This window comes from Taudactylus pleione, unplaced genomic scaffold (assembly GCF_031769625.1).
Source record: "Taudactylus pleione unplaced genomic scaffold, aTauple2 ptg000886l, whole genome shotgun sequence".
NCBI classification, from domain to species: Eukaryota; Metazoa; Chordata; class Amphibia; order Anura; family Myobatrachidae; genus Taudactylus; species Taudactylus pleione.
The window spans coordinates 393,385-410,394 of record NW_028285287.1 but is presented as its reverse complement, the minus strand read 5'-3'; the positions used below and the strand labels follow the sequence as shown (position 1 = coordinate 410,394).

Genomic DNA, 17,010 nt, shown 5'->3' with positions numbered 1-17,010 from the left:
TCGGCAATGGCCGCCCCAAAGGAGAAGTGAAGGGATTGCATTAGCGATCACTTATAACACATTGCTGGGACGGGTTCCTCTTGGAGCCCCCTTCCCTGCATGTGATTAATTATACATTTGTCAAAAACCTAATTTCTTATTGCCGTGAATAGTAGCAATAAGAAAATTTAATTATTGGGTCTAAAACCTGATAATTGATAAATATGCCCCATAAAGAAAGCTCCAGACTGTAAAACCAAAAGATCATTGAGTAGGAAAGTATTCTAGTATGGAAGAAGTTAAGAATGGATGCATCAGTAAAATCCACTATGGATTACCTTTTGATGTTTTGGTGGTGGAGTCTACCAAGGCACTGTTAGAAGAGAGCGCTCTGCATGCTGTCTCCTCTACTGTCTATGCAAAAGGACCTTGGACTGGTGGAAGAATAACCTCCGACCTAGTCAAGTGCACTACTGTGCATTTGCGGTTATTCTGGAGTCTTCTACTCTTATCAGTCCTATGGGGAAGGACGTGCCCCTGAGCATCTCCTTACACGGAGACCATACGCTACTTTGTTGCAGCTGCTACTGCAAATTTATGCTAATGAAGTCCAAATCCCCTTTCCCTCTACACTATGGTTTCTCAGAATGTCTGATGGAATTTGACCGCTGGTGTCAGTGGAACTGCATCTTTCAAAATGTTCACCGACACACCAGTCACCACCCCGCCCCCACCCCATCACCATCCTGGAACGCCTTTCATTAGATCTCCATGCATTTCCAATCTGTGTCCCACTGGCATTAGTCATCGGGATTCATGAGCAGATATAGAACATTGGGTGATTGCACCCGACGTTCTACATCCGTCCACTGTCACCACTGCTCCATAGATTATACATCCTGCTGCCACGTGTGTATATATTATATAATTACAGGGTGTCTACTACACCACTAGCCCTATATGTTCCTGACTGCACCTGTGGACCTACTGCATTGATTTGCCCTGTGTTACTCTGCATCCGCCTTCTACTGGTTACTAAACCAATCTCTGCTTAAGTTATCTACAGTGTAGCCTAACCTCCATCGCTCACTGCTGACAACTATTATCATCACATGATCTGTCAATAGGCACTTCCTTTGGATACATCACTGTGTGTGTTGAAGCATGCCGTGGATTTAATGATAGTTTTGCATGTAGAAGTTTAGCAACATAAAAGGACATTTTTTACTTGTAGCTAAACAGAAGCAATGAACCTTTTTTCCATAGTTGGAGATATAAATATTATTATCATTATTCTTTATTTATATGGTTGCGTAAAGTTTCCGTAGCACTTTACAGGGAAATTGCAACAAAAATACATGTACACTGGGCCTGATACAGAGTTGTACACAATGGTTTGCGTACAACTCCGTTGGTTGGTGATCTGTGGATGTGCTGGATCCAATGCAGCTTCACCGGCCCCTGCAGCGTGAATTTCATGGCCAACCTGAGAAACCTGAGGGTTCCTCAGAAGAAATCAGTATGTAATACCGCCGACCGCCTTACTCCCTAACCTAACCCTCCTTTAGGGGTGCCTAACCCTAACCTCCCCCCCAAGTGCCTAACCCCCCTCTAAGTGCCTAAACCTAACTCCCCCTTCCCCACAGCCTAACCCTGTCTCCCATGGGGGTGCCTAACCCTAACCTTCCCCCAGGGGTGCCTAACCCCCCTCCCCCTTCCCCTAGCCTAAACCTAACCCTCACGGGAGGGGGGTGCCTAACCCCAAGTCCCCCCGGGAGCCCTAAAACCTAACCTTCCCCCGGCGTGGCTGTCCGTGCCCGTCTTACCTTTGTTCGGTATGTCGGGCTCTCGGCGTAGGTCTATTGACAGGCATCGGGATTTTGACGCCTGTCATTAGTACCTTGCTGGGATTAGACAGTCTGACTGCATCCCCGTCAGACAGCCAATGCTGCATCCTTGGACACTGCAGTGGATTACAGAAGCCAGTAGTTATACTACATAGTTATTTTGTTTTTATAAGTGGACTTTTTTGTTGAGGACAAGGAGAAGTTATTTTAACACACTGATTTCTACTCTTTTCACATTCTATTATCTTTTATTTATATTTCATCTGTTTTTTCTTGGTTTAAAACCATACTTGCCTATAACAGTATTACATATTTTCATAGGCGTTTTATTTTCCATGACATTTTAATATACAGTCAGGTGCATAAATATTGGGACATTGACAGAATTTTCATATTTTGGCCTCTATTCACTACCACAATGGCTTTGAAATGAAACAAACACGATGTGCTTTAACTGCAGACTTTCAGATTTAATTTGAGGGTAATTACATCCAAATCAGGTGAACGGTGTACGAATTACAACGGTTTCTATATGTGCCTCCCACTTTTTAAGGGGCTAAAAGTAATGGGACTATCAACTCAAAAGCTATTTCATGGACAGGTGTGGGCTATTCCCTCGTTATTTAATTATCAATTAAGCAGGTAAAAGGCCTGGAGTTGATTCTAGGTGTCACATTTGCATTTGGAATCAGTTGCTGTCAACTCTCAATATGAGATCCAAAGAGCTGTCACTATCAGTGAAGCAAGCCATCATTAGGCTGAAAAATCAAAACAAACCCATCAGAGAGATAGCAAAAACATTAGGTGTGGCCAAATCGACTGTTTGGAACATTCTTAAAAAGAAAGAACGCACCGGAGAGCTCAGCAACACCAAAAGACCCAGAAGACCACGGAAAACAACTGTGGTGGATGACAGAATTATTTCCCTGGTGAAGAAAATCCCTTCACAACAGTTGGCCAAATCAAGAACACTCTCCAGGAGGTAGGTGTATATGTGTCAAAGTCAACAATCAAGAGAAGACTTCACAAGAGTGAATATAGAGGGTTCACCACAAGATGTAAACCATTGGTGAGCCACAAAAACAGGAAGACCAAATTAGAGTTTGCCAAACAACATCTAAAAAAGCCATTACAGTTCTGGAACAACATCCTATGGACAGATGAGACAATGATCAACTTGTACCAGAGTGATGGGAAGAGAAGAGTATGGAGAAGGAAAGGAACTGCTCATGATCCAAAACATACCACCTCATCAGTGAAGCATGGTGGTGGTAGTGTCATGGCATGGGCATGTATGGCTGCCAATGGAACTGGTTCCCTTGTATTTATTGATGATGTGACTGCTGACAAAAGCAGCAGAATGAATTCCGAAGTGTTTCGGGCAAAATATTATATGCTCATATTCAGTCAAATGCTTCAGAACTCATTGGACGGCGCTTCACAGTGCAGATGGACAATGACCCGAAGCATACTGCAAAAGCAACCAAAGAGTTTTTTAAGGCTCAAAAGTGGAATGATATGCAATGGCCAAGTCAATCCCCTGACCTGAATCCGATTGAGCATGCATTTCACTTGATGAAGACAAAACTGAAGGGAAAATGCCCCAAGAACAAGCAGGAACTGAAGACATTTGCAGTAGAGGCCTGGCAGAGTATCACCAGGGATGAAACTCAGCATCTGGTGATTTCTAATAGTTCCAGACTTCATTCTGTAATTGCCTGCAAAGGATTTGCAACAAAGTATTAAAAAGTGAAAGTTAGATTTAGGATTGTTTAGTTTGTCCCATGACTTTTGGCCCCTTAAAAACTGGGAGACACATATAGAAACCGTTGTAATTCCTACACCGTTCACCTGATTTGGATGTAATTACCCTCAAATTAAATCTAAAAGTCTGCAGTTAAAGCACATCATGTTTGTTTCATTTCAAAGCCATTGTGGTGGTGAATAGAGGCCAAAATATGACAATTCTGTCAATGTCCCAATATTTATGCACCTGACTGTATATCTAATAACTAGTATGTTTTAAAATATAGGGGTGTGTGCACCCACAAAACAGCTTTCTTTTTCTGCTGTGTATGATGCTGTGTTTAGCAGCTATTGGGTAGCAACACCCATTAATATATTTGAGATGTTCATAGAAAGGACATTTCCACAAATTTGGTGCAGATTATACCCTAATTTCTTCTCTTTGCTTATATTATATGTGTTTATCATATGAGAACAACAGAACTACTAGTTTCCCTTATTTTGCCTTTGAAGATGAGCAGCCCAGCGGGATCAAAAGAAGAAATAAAAGAAAAGAAGCTAGAAACTGATTAAAAAAAAAAAAGTAAGAAAGAAGTCGCAATTCAATGCTTATTTATATATATCCAGTTGTCAAAACCATCAAAGCCATGGTGGGAATTTACCCTCAGAATTGCTGTGCACATCACTGGGGTGACATGGCATGACCATGACCAATTTCTGCATAACACACTCCAGCACAATTGTGGGAGGTTCATAGACATACATGGGTCTATTTACTAAGCAGTGTTGGGAGACAGAGTGAAAAGTGATAAGGTGCCAGCCAATCAGGTCCTAACTGCTATCTCACATGCTGTGTTTGAAAAATTACAGTTGGGAGCTGATTGGCTGGCACCTTATCACTTTTCACTCTGTCTCCTAACACTGCTTAGTAAATAGACCCCACAGTATGTTAGTGAGAATTTCACAGTTCACTGTCTCAATTACTGCACATGCATCTCCCGATCATATGCAAATGTAGCCATAGGCTACAATGGGTTAACATGGCGTTAGCTGCTGGGCCAGACTCAAGAATGCTTGACATTCCAGAGCAACAACAACATGCAGCCCCACAAATAATTTTTGATAAATAGGCCCGTGTGTAGTAGACATATTGTACATCTCCTACCCATACTGCACAAAGGTCTTTATAGCTAGGGAGTATTTTGTTGAAAAAAAAGCCAAGGAAAAACTTGTGATAAAAATATTTATGGCAACAATTTTATATTGAACATTACTATTATCAAACAAATGCTATTTAGAACTGTAGTCAGAGGAGTAGCGTGTAGCCAGGACGCCCAGAGCACGTGCATGCTATGGTTCCCCCCTCAAGTGTTCCAGGGAGGAGGCAGGTCCATATGGGTGAAGAGAAATAAAAATAAAGATTAGGGGCAGCCCCCTGTAGTGGTGCCCATATGTAGTAGTTCCCATATGCAATGCACCTTGTAGTGGTGCCCATATGCAATGCCCACTGTAGTTGTGCCCCCCCATACTGTGCCCCCTGTAATAATGTCCATATGCAGTTCCCCCCTGTAGTGGTGCCCATATGCAATGCCCCCTGTTATGGTGCCCATATGCAGTGGCCCCTGTAGTGATGCCCATATGCATTGCCCCCAGTAGTAGTGCCCATATGCAATGCCCCCTGTAGTAGTGTCCATATGCAATGTCCCCGTTGTGGTGCCCATATGCAGTGCCCCCGTTGTGGTGCCCCTGTAGTTCTGCCCCCTCCCCCCCCCCCCACAGTATTTACCTGGTCCATCGCGGCCGTCGTCCGTGCTGTCATTGCCGCTGGCGCCCTGACTGGATCTAACTAGATCCACGAGGCGCACCGCGCCGGCTCCTCAGCGCGCGGGTGATGTCATGACATCACCCGCACACTGTTTCACTGGGAACGCTGGCCTCTGAAGCGATCGGAGGCTTCCTTAGCCTCCAATTGCTTCAGAGGCCAGCACTCACAGTTCAATGCTGGCACCCGGCAGGTTGTCAGCTAAGACAGCTGTCGGGTGGGCAGCTGCGGCGCCTGAAGCTTGCACTACACTGGAGCCGCCCTCCCTACGACCCTGACTGTAGTCACCCAAAATAGATAGTTCCTCCTGGTTTTCTTTCAATTATATTATTAGCAAATACAAAAGGAACAAACTAGGTGCACCAAAAGTGTAGTGAAACATTCTGAGCATTATGTACCCTTAAGTAATACAGACTGATTCCCTGTAATGTCACTGCTGTCAGCACTAACTTGCTGGGTGTAATTTGTAGAACCAGATATGAGTGCTGGACAGCTTAGTACCAAACGTCACATTACAGGGTGTTAATATTAATGTAGCTTCTTTAGGTGTATTTTGCATTATGCCAATACTTCTGCATAAGGAAAGAGCAGACTCCAGCTTACCTGGCATTTCACCCACAAACGATTAGGCAGACACAAACCCTGCTCCCCTGTTCTCAGTCCCTGTAGATGTGCAAAGTAGGGATGGGAATCATTTGATGTTTCATCGGAAACATCGGTCAGATGGTTTCGATGTTCTATGTTTAACCCTGCAATGTTTAGCATCCAATGTTTCATTACCATCGCTAGATTTCTCACCCGATGTTTTTCCCTACTTTTCCAATGTTTTTTTTTTTTGCGTGACAATGTGTGGTGCAGGACTGCTTTGGGCTGCCAGCTGACTCTCTCATGTTTTTTAGTCAATCGCAAAGTAAGATGAGAGTGTTCAAAACACACTGACTGGGTTACTACTGGTGGGGGTGGTGGCTGACAGAGTGAAAGACACTCTGATTAACCAATTAGCAGCAGCACATAGGACAGTCCCACCCCTGGCTCACTGTCACTGGTGCTGCTCTCAGTGAATACTGATTGTGTGCTGGGGTGTCTGGCTGCTGCAGCTATTGGCAATATGGTAAGCAGCAGTGAGATGATTAAAGTTTCATTAGTTAATGCATCACATTTTATTTCTTTAAAAATATTGATTCACCACAAAACATGTTTTACTTCTACAAATGCATATATCCTTCTACTTTTTGCACCATTTGTGTGTGTATGTGTGCACCATTTATGTTCTCTGTTTGCCTCCATGAAGATAGACATAGTAAATCAATTACTTTAAATGTTTATTAGCCTATTTTATGTTTAAGTACAGACTTTGCATAAAAAAACAGAAACATTGGTAAACATCAGTTCCAGAGAACCAATGTTTATATCTAAATAATGTTTTGGATTCAATGTAAAAAACATCAGTACTTCCAATGTTTTGTTTCGATGTCCCATCCCTAGTGCAAAGTAGTAACACGATCTCAGGCTATAAGGAGAAACAGACACAAACGGACACTGGGGGGAACATGTGACAGGAAACTGGCAAGTGACATTTAGACTGCCCATAGCTCCTACAAGAGGGAATTTCAGTTATATAACGTTGCATTCATTGTTTAGTGTGTTCATTATTCATTTTTTATGTATTAAAAAAAATTCCAGAAATGAAAAAATAATATGCTACAGTGAGAGTTTAAAACTCTTCATATAATATACATACATCCAATGGGTAAAACATTCAACTAAAAAGCTGCTATGTAAAGGTAATTCTCAGGGGAGAACACCTGTAATGGGGATGATTAGTAAATAAAGAAATAAACCTAGCTTTAGGCTACACACCACAGGATAGAATGTAAAGGCCCCCATACACGGAACGATATAGCAGCCGATCCAACAGTTTGGAAGTATATTGCTGCTATATCATTCCGTGTGTGGTTATGATATTGGCCAGTGCGCGCTCCCGTGGGATCATACATCGCTCCTCCAGATCTTACTGCATGTTCAGCTGATCTGGGGGAGCGATGTACGATCCCATGCAGCGCTATGCGGGTGGGGGAGGGGGGTGCCGGCATATCAGGCGGTCGGCCTCCCGATTGTTCCGTGTGTGGGGACCGAACGGTATATCACCCATCGGATCGGCCGTCGCATCGCAAGGTGCATATCGAACCGTGTATGGGTGCACTTACTCTTATATTGTGCATGCTAATAAAAGTTTATTTTTATTAAACAGAGACACAAGGTAAACTGATAGCTCACTGGTCATCTCAAATCATACTTGCCAACTCTCCCTCATTGTCAGGGAGACTCCCTGAAATAGCAATCTCTCTCCCTGAAAAATCTAGCAATTTCCCTGATTGCTCTTTACCCCCATTATGTAGCTGTTATATACTGTATATATTTCTTCTTCAGGGTCCATAGGGCTCCATAGGGGAGACAATAGGGTGTAGGTGGAACCTGTAGGACCGGACACCAACAGCAAAGCTTTTCAATCCCAGGATGCTCCTGTCCTTCCCCCTATACCCTGCCCACAGCCTGAGGGCAACTCAGTTTCGTTGGTGTCAGGCATTTCTAGTTATTTTACTACTGAGCAACAGTGCGAGACACCCCTCCGCGGCGCCGTGGCACCAGGTACTCCCGGCGAGGCTCTGAGGGGAACTTGCTAGCAGGCTCCCCAGACTGCAGCCTGGAATCCAGGGGACAGGTAAGGCGGATCCCCACTTGCGTGGACTTTGCGCAGTCTTACCTCCAGTCTCAGGAGACAGACAGGAGGCGCTGATGTGGACACTATTTTGCCCTAGGACTCCACTAGATCACAAGGGCATATATATCACTGGCACAGGGCATATTTTACAGGCCAGGGTACCTGGTGGTTAATGTCAACAAGGGGAGAAGGAGCTGTCCCTGCAGCCCCTCCCCCAGGTCCGGGCGCTATTCCATTGCGGTCTTGCTGTTCCCTGAGCTGCTCCTCTCTCACCCTCCGCCCCCTCTGAGACTCACGGCAGCCATTTTCTGCAAACAGGTCTCCGGGAACGCTGGGTCCAGTCTCCCTGTATACATCTCCCAAGGGCCAGGTTATGCAGCGCTATATCCTACCAGCCACTGCGGTCTGTGTAGTTGATTTTAGTGCCCACTGCGGCTATATTGTTTTTTTCTGCGTTGTATGTGACTTGTGCTAGCGCTGATCTCTATTCTCTATACTGTTAAGCTTATACGTTTCCCTTTATTCTACTATAACCCAGGCATACTAAAGTATAGGGGGTTCATTGTACCTTACATATCCCTATCTTTGTGAGGGCTATCACATACTATATAGCGCGGTTGCGCATAACAATATTGGATCAGAACCTCTATGTACCCCTGCCTGTACCTTCTAAAATCCTTCTTATAAACCTCTAAGGATGACGCTAATTTGCGTACGCAGTCACACCATAAATAAAGACTTAGACATAGAACCTGTGGTTCCAAAGCACAAGTGATATTCAGGTAAAAGTTCAGACAGTTACACGCAATTGATCAAGACACAATTTAGGCGCAAAAGTAAATCATACAGACCACAAGTACAGTATACGTACGCAGGCGCTTCTGGACCCAGAGATAGGCTTCAGCAAGAGACCCCTCGTCATTCAGCATTCAGCACAAAGACTCCCAAATAGTGTCCGTGCACCCATACTTATACCCCCCAGTATAAACAAAAGGTATGTCTGTTGCTGATGTCATTGGTTCTCAGAGGTGAAGCATCTGTTACAGTGCATCTAACAGGCTGGTTTAAACAGACTTTCCCTGCCTCTAACAGCTAGGGATCTTCCTCCTCACGCCTTCTTCAGCATCCTAACAGTTGAATCTAAAATATACATTTTGGTTGCTTGTAGGTTCTGCTGTCCATAACTCGAGAATGCATAATGCGATCTCCTCACCGATAGCACCGGGAAACTGTGGAAAGAGTATGCATCAGAACAACTCCAAGAATGACGTGTTTATCTTGTATAATTCCTTAGTTAACAAATATCTTTATTTCTTAGCATTTAACTGAACCTTCTTGAATCATACACTTTAAAGCTTATTGAACCTTATGTATGAATATGAAATGTGTGGGTATTCAGGGTTTGGTATAAAGACATATTTAATGTGTGTATGAAAATGCATTTGTCTCTAACTGAGTGAACATTTTAGCAGTGTGGCATGCTGGGTTAGATAGTTCTACATGTCCTGTCAGAAGCCCCCCCCCCCCCCCCACACCTTTCCTGTGTTCAAAGGGAAAAATACCTGTGTCGGTCTCTTGTGTGAAAATGCAAACTACAAGAGACATTCTAGCCAGACCACCCGTAGTGAGCAAACACTATGCAGGAAACTTATCTACACAAGCCAGTTGTCACCTGGCCACTTGCTTATCAATACTATAAAGCCATTTCTGGAATATATCCTTTATAATACGTAAAGTAATGAAATAGGCTTTTAGTGAATCACCGTAACATATGATAATGGTCATAGATGCATTCATATGATGCTAATGGTATTATCGCCACATGTACTAAAATGTGAGTTTATCTAAAATGGCGCTTAGGCAGCCATTTCGCAAAATGGCGTCTTGCGGCCAGTCGCAAGATGGTGTCGCTGCGATTCAATTTTAAACTGAACTTGTCTCAGCCAATTATTCAGCTTCGACACGCACTACACTGTGCCATATTACACATACATCTGGGTTGCTCACCGCACTGTGTCAGATTATGTATTTTATTATTCTTGTGGCTATGTCTGGCAGAGGAAAGACTGCTGCTCCTACTCTGGTGTCTTGTAAGTCCTGCTTAGCAGGCTTAGCTCCGGAGGACCTCATTCAGGATGGTCTTTGTGCAACTTGTTATACCACCATGGACCCATCAGCCCCGGTGTCCTCACCTCAGGAACCACCATGGGCTAACTTTTCACAGGTGCTGGCAAAAATTGCGGACCTCCTAGCGGTCCCCATGGTAGCTCCCCCTATGGGATGGCCACAGCAGGTGCTCCTGCAAATCCTTTGCGTCCCCCATGGGTAGACGTACAGTTTGAGTCTCCCATGTCCAAAATGCTTGGGACTAGGGGTATTTTGGATAATGGAATATTCCGTATTTTGGAATATTTGCATATCATGATGAAATATCTTAGGAATGGGACCCCAATATACACACAGAATGCATTTATGTGTTATATACACCTTATACACACAACCTGCAGGTAATTTTATACAATATTTTCAATAATTTTGTGGCTCAAACAAAGCTTGTGTACAGAAATTAAATTAATTTATGTTTCATATATACCCTATACACACAGCCTGTAGGTAATTTTATACATTATTTTTAATAAATTGTGATTTAGACAAAATTTGTGTACATTGAACCATCAAAAATTAATTTTCTCAGTCATGTCGAAATTGTTCTGTATTTCGGAATATTTGATATGGAAGCAGTGACGTAACTTCTTCCCAGTTGCCCGGAGGCAAGATAAGTGTTGGTGCCCCCCCCCCCCAAAAAACAAAAAACAAAACTACAAGATGCTACTGGGGAAAAAAAATAATAAATAAAACTCTCTCTCTCTCTCTCTCTCTCTCTCTCGTCTGACTATGGCCTCCAATGTGAGCAATTTCGCGTCTCTATACTGTACACAAGCAACGTTGTCAACACACCAATACTACGTTACATCTGCCTCTGCTTAGCCAACCCCCTGTAGCTGCCTAATAATGTCAAAACACATTTTTAGTATACTGCATATGCCTGTACTGCAACACTGCACGGTGCAACTCAACCGCATTCGCAGCCGAAAAACATTGTACAAGAAAAAAATAAACACATTGGCCCCCCACAGGAGATAAAATATATACATTAGCCCCCACAGAAAAAAAACACATTGGCTATCACAGAAAACAATAAAACACATTGGCCCCCACAGAAAACAAATGCTTTGGCCCCCACAAGAAAAAAAATAAAACACGTTGACCCCACAGGAATAAAAAAAAAAAAAAAAACACATTGACCAAAATAGGAAATAAAAAAAGCCCCCCAGGAAAATATAAAAGACATTAGCCCCCACAGAAAAAAAAAATGAAACAAGCAAAGTGGTCTGGATAGTGTGGATAACTTATGTAACCGGGGCTGGGGGTGAGGTGGTCAGAGTACATCTCTGGGGCCAGAGAGGGGGAGGGTACTGTATGTCACTGGGCTGGAGGGTACTATATATATAGGGGGCCTGGGGTAGGATGGGTTATAGGTATGTTTTGTAGGTGGGGCTAGTGGCTAGGGTGGGCCAGGGAGTAGGGTTGTTTAGCCTATTACCCCCCAAAAGAGATAGCACTTGGTGCATAAGCTCCATACACTCTGAGGCCGCTGGGGGCAGGATAGGAGGAGTAGTGGGAAGCACTGCAGGGGGCAGGATAGGAGGAGTAGTAGGAAGCACTGCAGGGGGCAGGATAGGAGGAGTAGTGGGAAGCACTGCAGGGGGCAGGATAGGAGGAGTAGTGGGAAGCACTGCAGGGGGCAGGATGGGAGGAGTAGTGGGAAGCACTGCAGGGGGCAGGATAGGAGGAGTAGTGGGAAGCACTGCAGGGGGCAGGATGGGAGGAGTAGTGGGAAGCACTGCAGGAGGCATAATAGGAGGAGTAGTGGGAAGCACTGCAGGGGGCAGGATAGGAGGAGTAGTGGGAAGCACTGCAGGGGGCAGGATAGGAGGAGTAGTGGGAAGCAGGGGACAGGAGTAGTAGTGAGAAGGGACTGTATATATAGGGGGCCTGGGGTAGGATGGGTTATAGGTATGTTTTGTAGGTGGGGCTAGTGGCTAGGGTGGGCCAGGGGGTAGGGTTGTTTAGCCTATTACCCCCCAAAAGAGATAGCACTTGGTGCATAAGCCCCATACACTCTGAGGCCGCTGGGGGCAGGATAGGAGGAGTAGTGGGAAGCACTGCAGGGGGCAGGATAGGAGGAGTAGTAGGAAGCACTGCAGGGGGCAGGATAGGAGGAGTAGTGGGAAGCATTGCAGGGGGCAGGATAGGAGGAGTAGTAGGAAGCACTGCAGGGGTCAGGATAGGAGGAGTAGTGGGAAGCACTGCAGGGGGCAGGATAGGAGGAGTAGTGGGAAGCACTGCAGGGGGCAGGATGGGAGGAGTAGTGGGAAGCACTGCAGGGGGCAGGATAGGAGGAGTAGTGGGAAGCACTGCAGGGGGCAGGATAGGAGGATTAGTGGGAAGCACTGCAGGGGGCAGGATGGGAGGAGTAGTGGGAAGCAGGGGACAGGAGTAGTAGTGAGAAGGGACTGTATATATAGGGTACTGTATATATAGGGGGCCTAGGGTAGGATGGGTTATAGGTATGTTTTGTAGGTGGGGCTAGTGGCTAGGGTGGGCCAGGGGGTATGGTTGTTTAGCCTATTACCCCCCAAAAGAGATAGCACTTGGTGCATAAGCTCCATACACTCTGAGGCCGCTGGGGGCAGGATAGGAGGAGTAGTGGGAAGCACTGCAGGGGGCAGGATAGGAGGAGTAGTGGGAAGCACTGCAGGGGGCAGGATAGGAGGAGTAGTAGGAAGCACTGCAGGGGCAGGATAGGAGGAGTAGTGGGAAGCACTGCAGGGGCAGGATAGGAGGAGTAGTGGGAAGCACTGCAGGGGGAAGGATAGCAGGAGTAGTGGGAAACACTGCAGGGGGCAGGATAGGAGGAGTAGTGGGAAGCACTGCAGGGGGCAGGATGGGAGGAGTAGTGGGAAGCACTGCAGGGGGTAGGATAGGAGGAGTAGTGGGAAGCACTGCAGGGGGCAGAATAGGAGGAGTAGTAGGAAGCACTGCAGGGGGCAGGATAGGAGTAGTGGGAAGCACTGCAGGGGGCAGGATAGGAGGAGTAGTCGGAAGCAGGGGACAGGAGTAGTAGTGAGAAGGGACTCACTGGGAAGAAGTCTTCTATGCAGATCCCGGGTCCTGGCCAGTGGTTCACTGCTCTCTTCCTTGGGAGAAGTGAGTGCAGGGCAGCAGCTGGGAGACTGCACCAACCGCCGGGGACTGGTTAATGTGCTGAGTTCAGGGCAGCAGCTGGGAGACTGCGCTGACCGCCGGGGACTGGCTGCTGACACCACGTGCCACTGTCTCCCGGGTCCTGGCCACTCTCCACCACGGTCCAGACTGCCACTGCCAGCCGCAAGTGCACTGTCGGAGGCTCCTCAGACAGAAGGGGCAGGCACAGGGTGAGGTCGCGAGCGGTCACATGATACGTGACGTCCGTGGCCCGCTGAGAACACTGAGTGTAGTGGAGCCAGAGGATCGCCGCTGATGCTGATTGGCGCTCAGCTCAGCGGCTCCTCTGGCTTTCTGTTTACAGTAGTCAGAAGAGAACAAAGCCGACGGTCTATAGGTGCAGGTGCGGTGGAACGGCCGGGACCCTGGAGACAATGGAGCCAGATGCCCCCTTCAGGGCTGGCGCCCGGCGGCAACTGACTCCATTGTCTCCGGGAGTTCCGCCACTGTATGGGAGACTCAACCTGCACTTTCTACCTCAGAACAGAGTTTGGTAGACACCGCTACAGCTTTTCAGCAAATGCTGCATAAAGAGAGACTTTACCTAGTAAACCTACTAAGCGTGCTGTGTTATCTTCCCATTCCACCCAGCTATCAGATTCTGATGTTTCATCTGGGAAGGTAGAAGACGCAGACCTCTCTCACTCTGATTCCGTCTAGGGAGACAAGGAGCCCCCTTAAAATTTAATATACCTGCACTGGTGAGAGCTGTAAAATCTATTCGGCAAATAGAAGAGGCAGAACAGCCACTTTTTAAACAACAAAAGATTGTTTTACCAGAGTTTCCTCACTCTGACCAGCTATCTGATCACGTGAGTGAGGCATGGAATATGCCCAGTAAAAGAGGGTGTAGTAGGTATTACCGCCAGTTCAAATCCCGACAGCGGCAGCCCGGCAAGGGTGAAAATCCTGATCGTCCCTAAGGTAAGTATCGCTAACCTAATTCCCCCCCCTAACCCTAACTCTCCCTTAGGGGTGCCTAACCCTAACCCCCCCCAAGTGCCTAACCCTAATCCCCCCTCTAAGTGCCTAAACTTAACCCCCCTTTCCCGGCCGCCTAAACCTAAGTCCCCCGGGGGGGTGCCTAACCCTAACCTCTCCCCAGGGGTGCCTAACCCTAACCTCCAGGGGGGGTGCCTATTAATATTATTATCCTTTATTTATATGGCGTCACAAGTGTTCCGCAGTGCCTTACATAATACATAACACAAATAAGTGAACAAAAAAAACCAAAAAACAAATAAGTAACTTGCAGTACAGTGAAGGACATTATATACATTGCTGCAATAGTGATTAAAACACTCACAATAAGCAGCAGGGAGTTGGCAGAGACGTGCTAGGTGCCCTTATGAGGAGTAAGGAGTAGAAGAAAGTGTAAGGAAAAGCACATGAGGGAAGAGGTCCATGCTAATGAGAGCTTGCCCTAAGTCCCCCCCGGGAGCCCTAAACCTAACCCTCCCCCCCCCTTGCACAGCTGTCCGCGCCCGGCATCACTTCGATCGGGATGCTGGGCATTGGTCTTCCGGCGTCTGGTTAATGACAGGCGTCTAGATTTAGACGCCTGTCATTAGTATCACGCCGGGATTAGAACATCTGGAAGCCGGCGGTCGGGATTTAGACCGTCGGCTTCCAACTACATCCCGTAAAAGATTTCAGCTGCCTAAACTTTTAAGTTCCTGTTACCCTCTTCCAGCTACTGATTGCACTAAATGGGCAGTGCCCCCAGTAGTAGATTCCCATGTAACACGTCTGGTCAAGAATGCTATCTTACCTATCCATACTGCAACGTCCTTGTAGGAGACTACGGATAGAAAGATGGAAGCTTGTCTAAAATCTATATACTCTCTTACAGGAGCTATTACTCGTCCTGCTAGCGCTATGGCCTGGGTCGGCAAAAGCCATTGAGACATACAGTGGTTCACCAATGAATTCCTGTAGTGCTATGAGAGGGTTCACAACATGGGTCTGTTCTCTTTCAGAAATGAGATTTCCACTTCTTTTATCTAGAGAGAACTCAGGTACACAACAAAAAATACCATCGTAGTGTAGACGTATTAAATAATTTCTTCTTTAAATTATACTGTATATGTAGTGCACCTACCAGAAGGTGTGGTCTGTCGAATGGGCAGACAATAACGCTTATGGATGTCTGGTGGGGGAGATCCCTCCTTGGAGTATGCACATGGATATTTCAATTCTTCCACTCTGTTCTCTCAGTTTTATATGCAAATAATTATAGAAAAAGTTCTTCCATTGTGCATTAACAACTTTATTAAATTGAGACCAAGACAAACACCTGGAGAAATGAATTCCTTTTGCTGATGGAGTGGGAAATCGCCTATAAAGAAAGATCATCCTGGGATGCCTGGAGGACACTACCTTTATGCCTTATTTATCTACGTTTTAGTGGACATGTAAATCTGGTGAGAGCCCACCCTTTCTTTTAGCTTTGAAGTGAAGATTTGAAGATTGCTATATTCTATTGAATGTTTAGTCTATTTTTGTATATGATCTGTCTTTGGTGAGGTATTTCACCTGGATTTTATTAGTATTTTCTATGTTTGCCTTGGTCTCATGTATACTTCCTAACAGTAGACAAGATCTCAATAATACAGCACTGAGTGCGCAGACTGCTCCGCAGTCGAGTGTCAATTCATTCTGCAATGCAGACCTTGGGATCCATGGTGTCCACCTTCGACATGGTGGAGTTCGCTCAGTTTCACTCCAGGCCCCTACAACACCTGATCCTCTCCAAGTGGAACGGGCTACCCCATATGTTCAGAACGCAGATGATGAGCCTCCCCACGGAGGTTCGCCTGTCCCTAGCCTGGTGGCTACAGACATCCCATTTAGAGAAAGGTCACCCTTTTGGATCCCAAACTGGGCTCTTCTCACCATGGATGCAAGCCTCTGTGGGTGGGGTGCAGTGACCGGCCAGCACTCCTTCCAGGGCCACTGGACCCCAATCGAGGCACTATTACCAATCAATGTCCTGGAACTTCGAGGCATCTACAGAACTCTTACTCTGGCTCCGGATATTCTTCAGGGCAGGCCAGTACAAGTACAGCCCGACAACGCCACGGCTGTGGTCTACCTCAATCACCAAGGAGGCACTCAAAGTCGGACAGCAATGGCAGAAGTGTCCCACATTCTCACATGGACCGAATGCCATCTCCCAGCCATCTATGCAGTATTCATCCCAGGAATTCTAAATTGGGAAGCGGATTTCTCAGCCGTCATGACGTGCATGCAGGAGAGTGGTCTCTACATCCAGAAGTCTTTCAGCTCCTGGTGGACAAATGTGATCTACCAGATGTGGATCTCATGGCCTCAAGACACAATCACAAACTTCCAGTGTATGGAGCCAGGACAAGGGACCCCAACACAGCCTTCGTGGATGCATTATCTGTGAAGTGGACCTTCCATTTGGTGTATCTCTTCTCTCCAATATCCCTGCTTCCTCGAATTCTTCAAAAGTTCAAGTAGGAAGGAGGCACAGTGCTGTTGATAGCTCCGGCTTGACCCAGACACCATTGGTACTCTGATCTTCAAAGTCTCTCCATAGA

General features: G+C 46.1%; 1 protein-coding gene across 2 annotated transcripts in view; it reads right to left on the bottom strand.

The window, feature by feature from the left end:
- Window positions 1-6,060, bottom strand: part of LOC148474159 (uncharacterized) — a 79,243-nt gene extending 73,183 nt beyond the window's left edge. The window contains exon 1 of one of the 2 annotated variants that reach the window (XM_088459015.1): window positions 5,998-6,060. In XM_088459015.1, the coding sequence (XP_088315141.1) occupies window positions 5,998-6,004 (7 nt within the window). In that variant the 5' untranslated portion in view covers window positions 6,005-6,060. The remainder of the gene's footprint in view (window positions 1-5,997) is intronic. The other variant, XM_088459014.1, reaches the window with a different exon arrangement.
- Window positions 6,061-17,010: the final 10,950 nt, after the last annotated feature.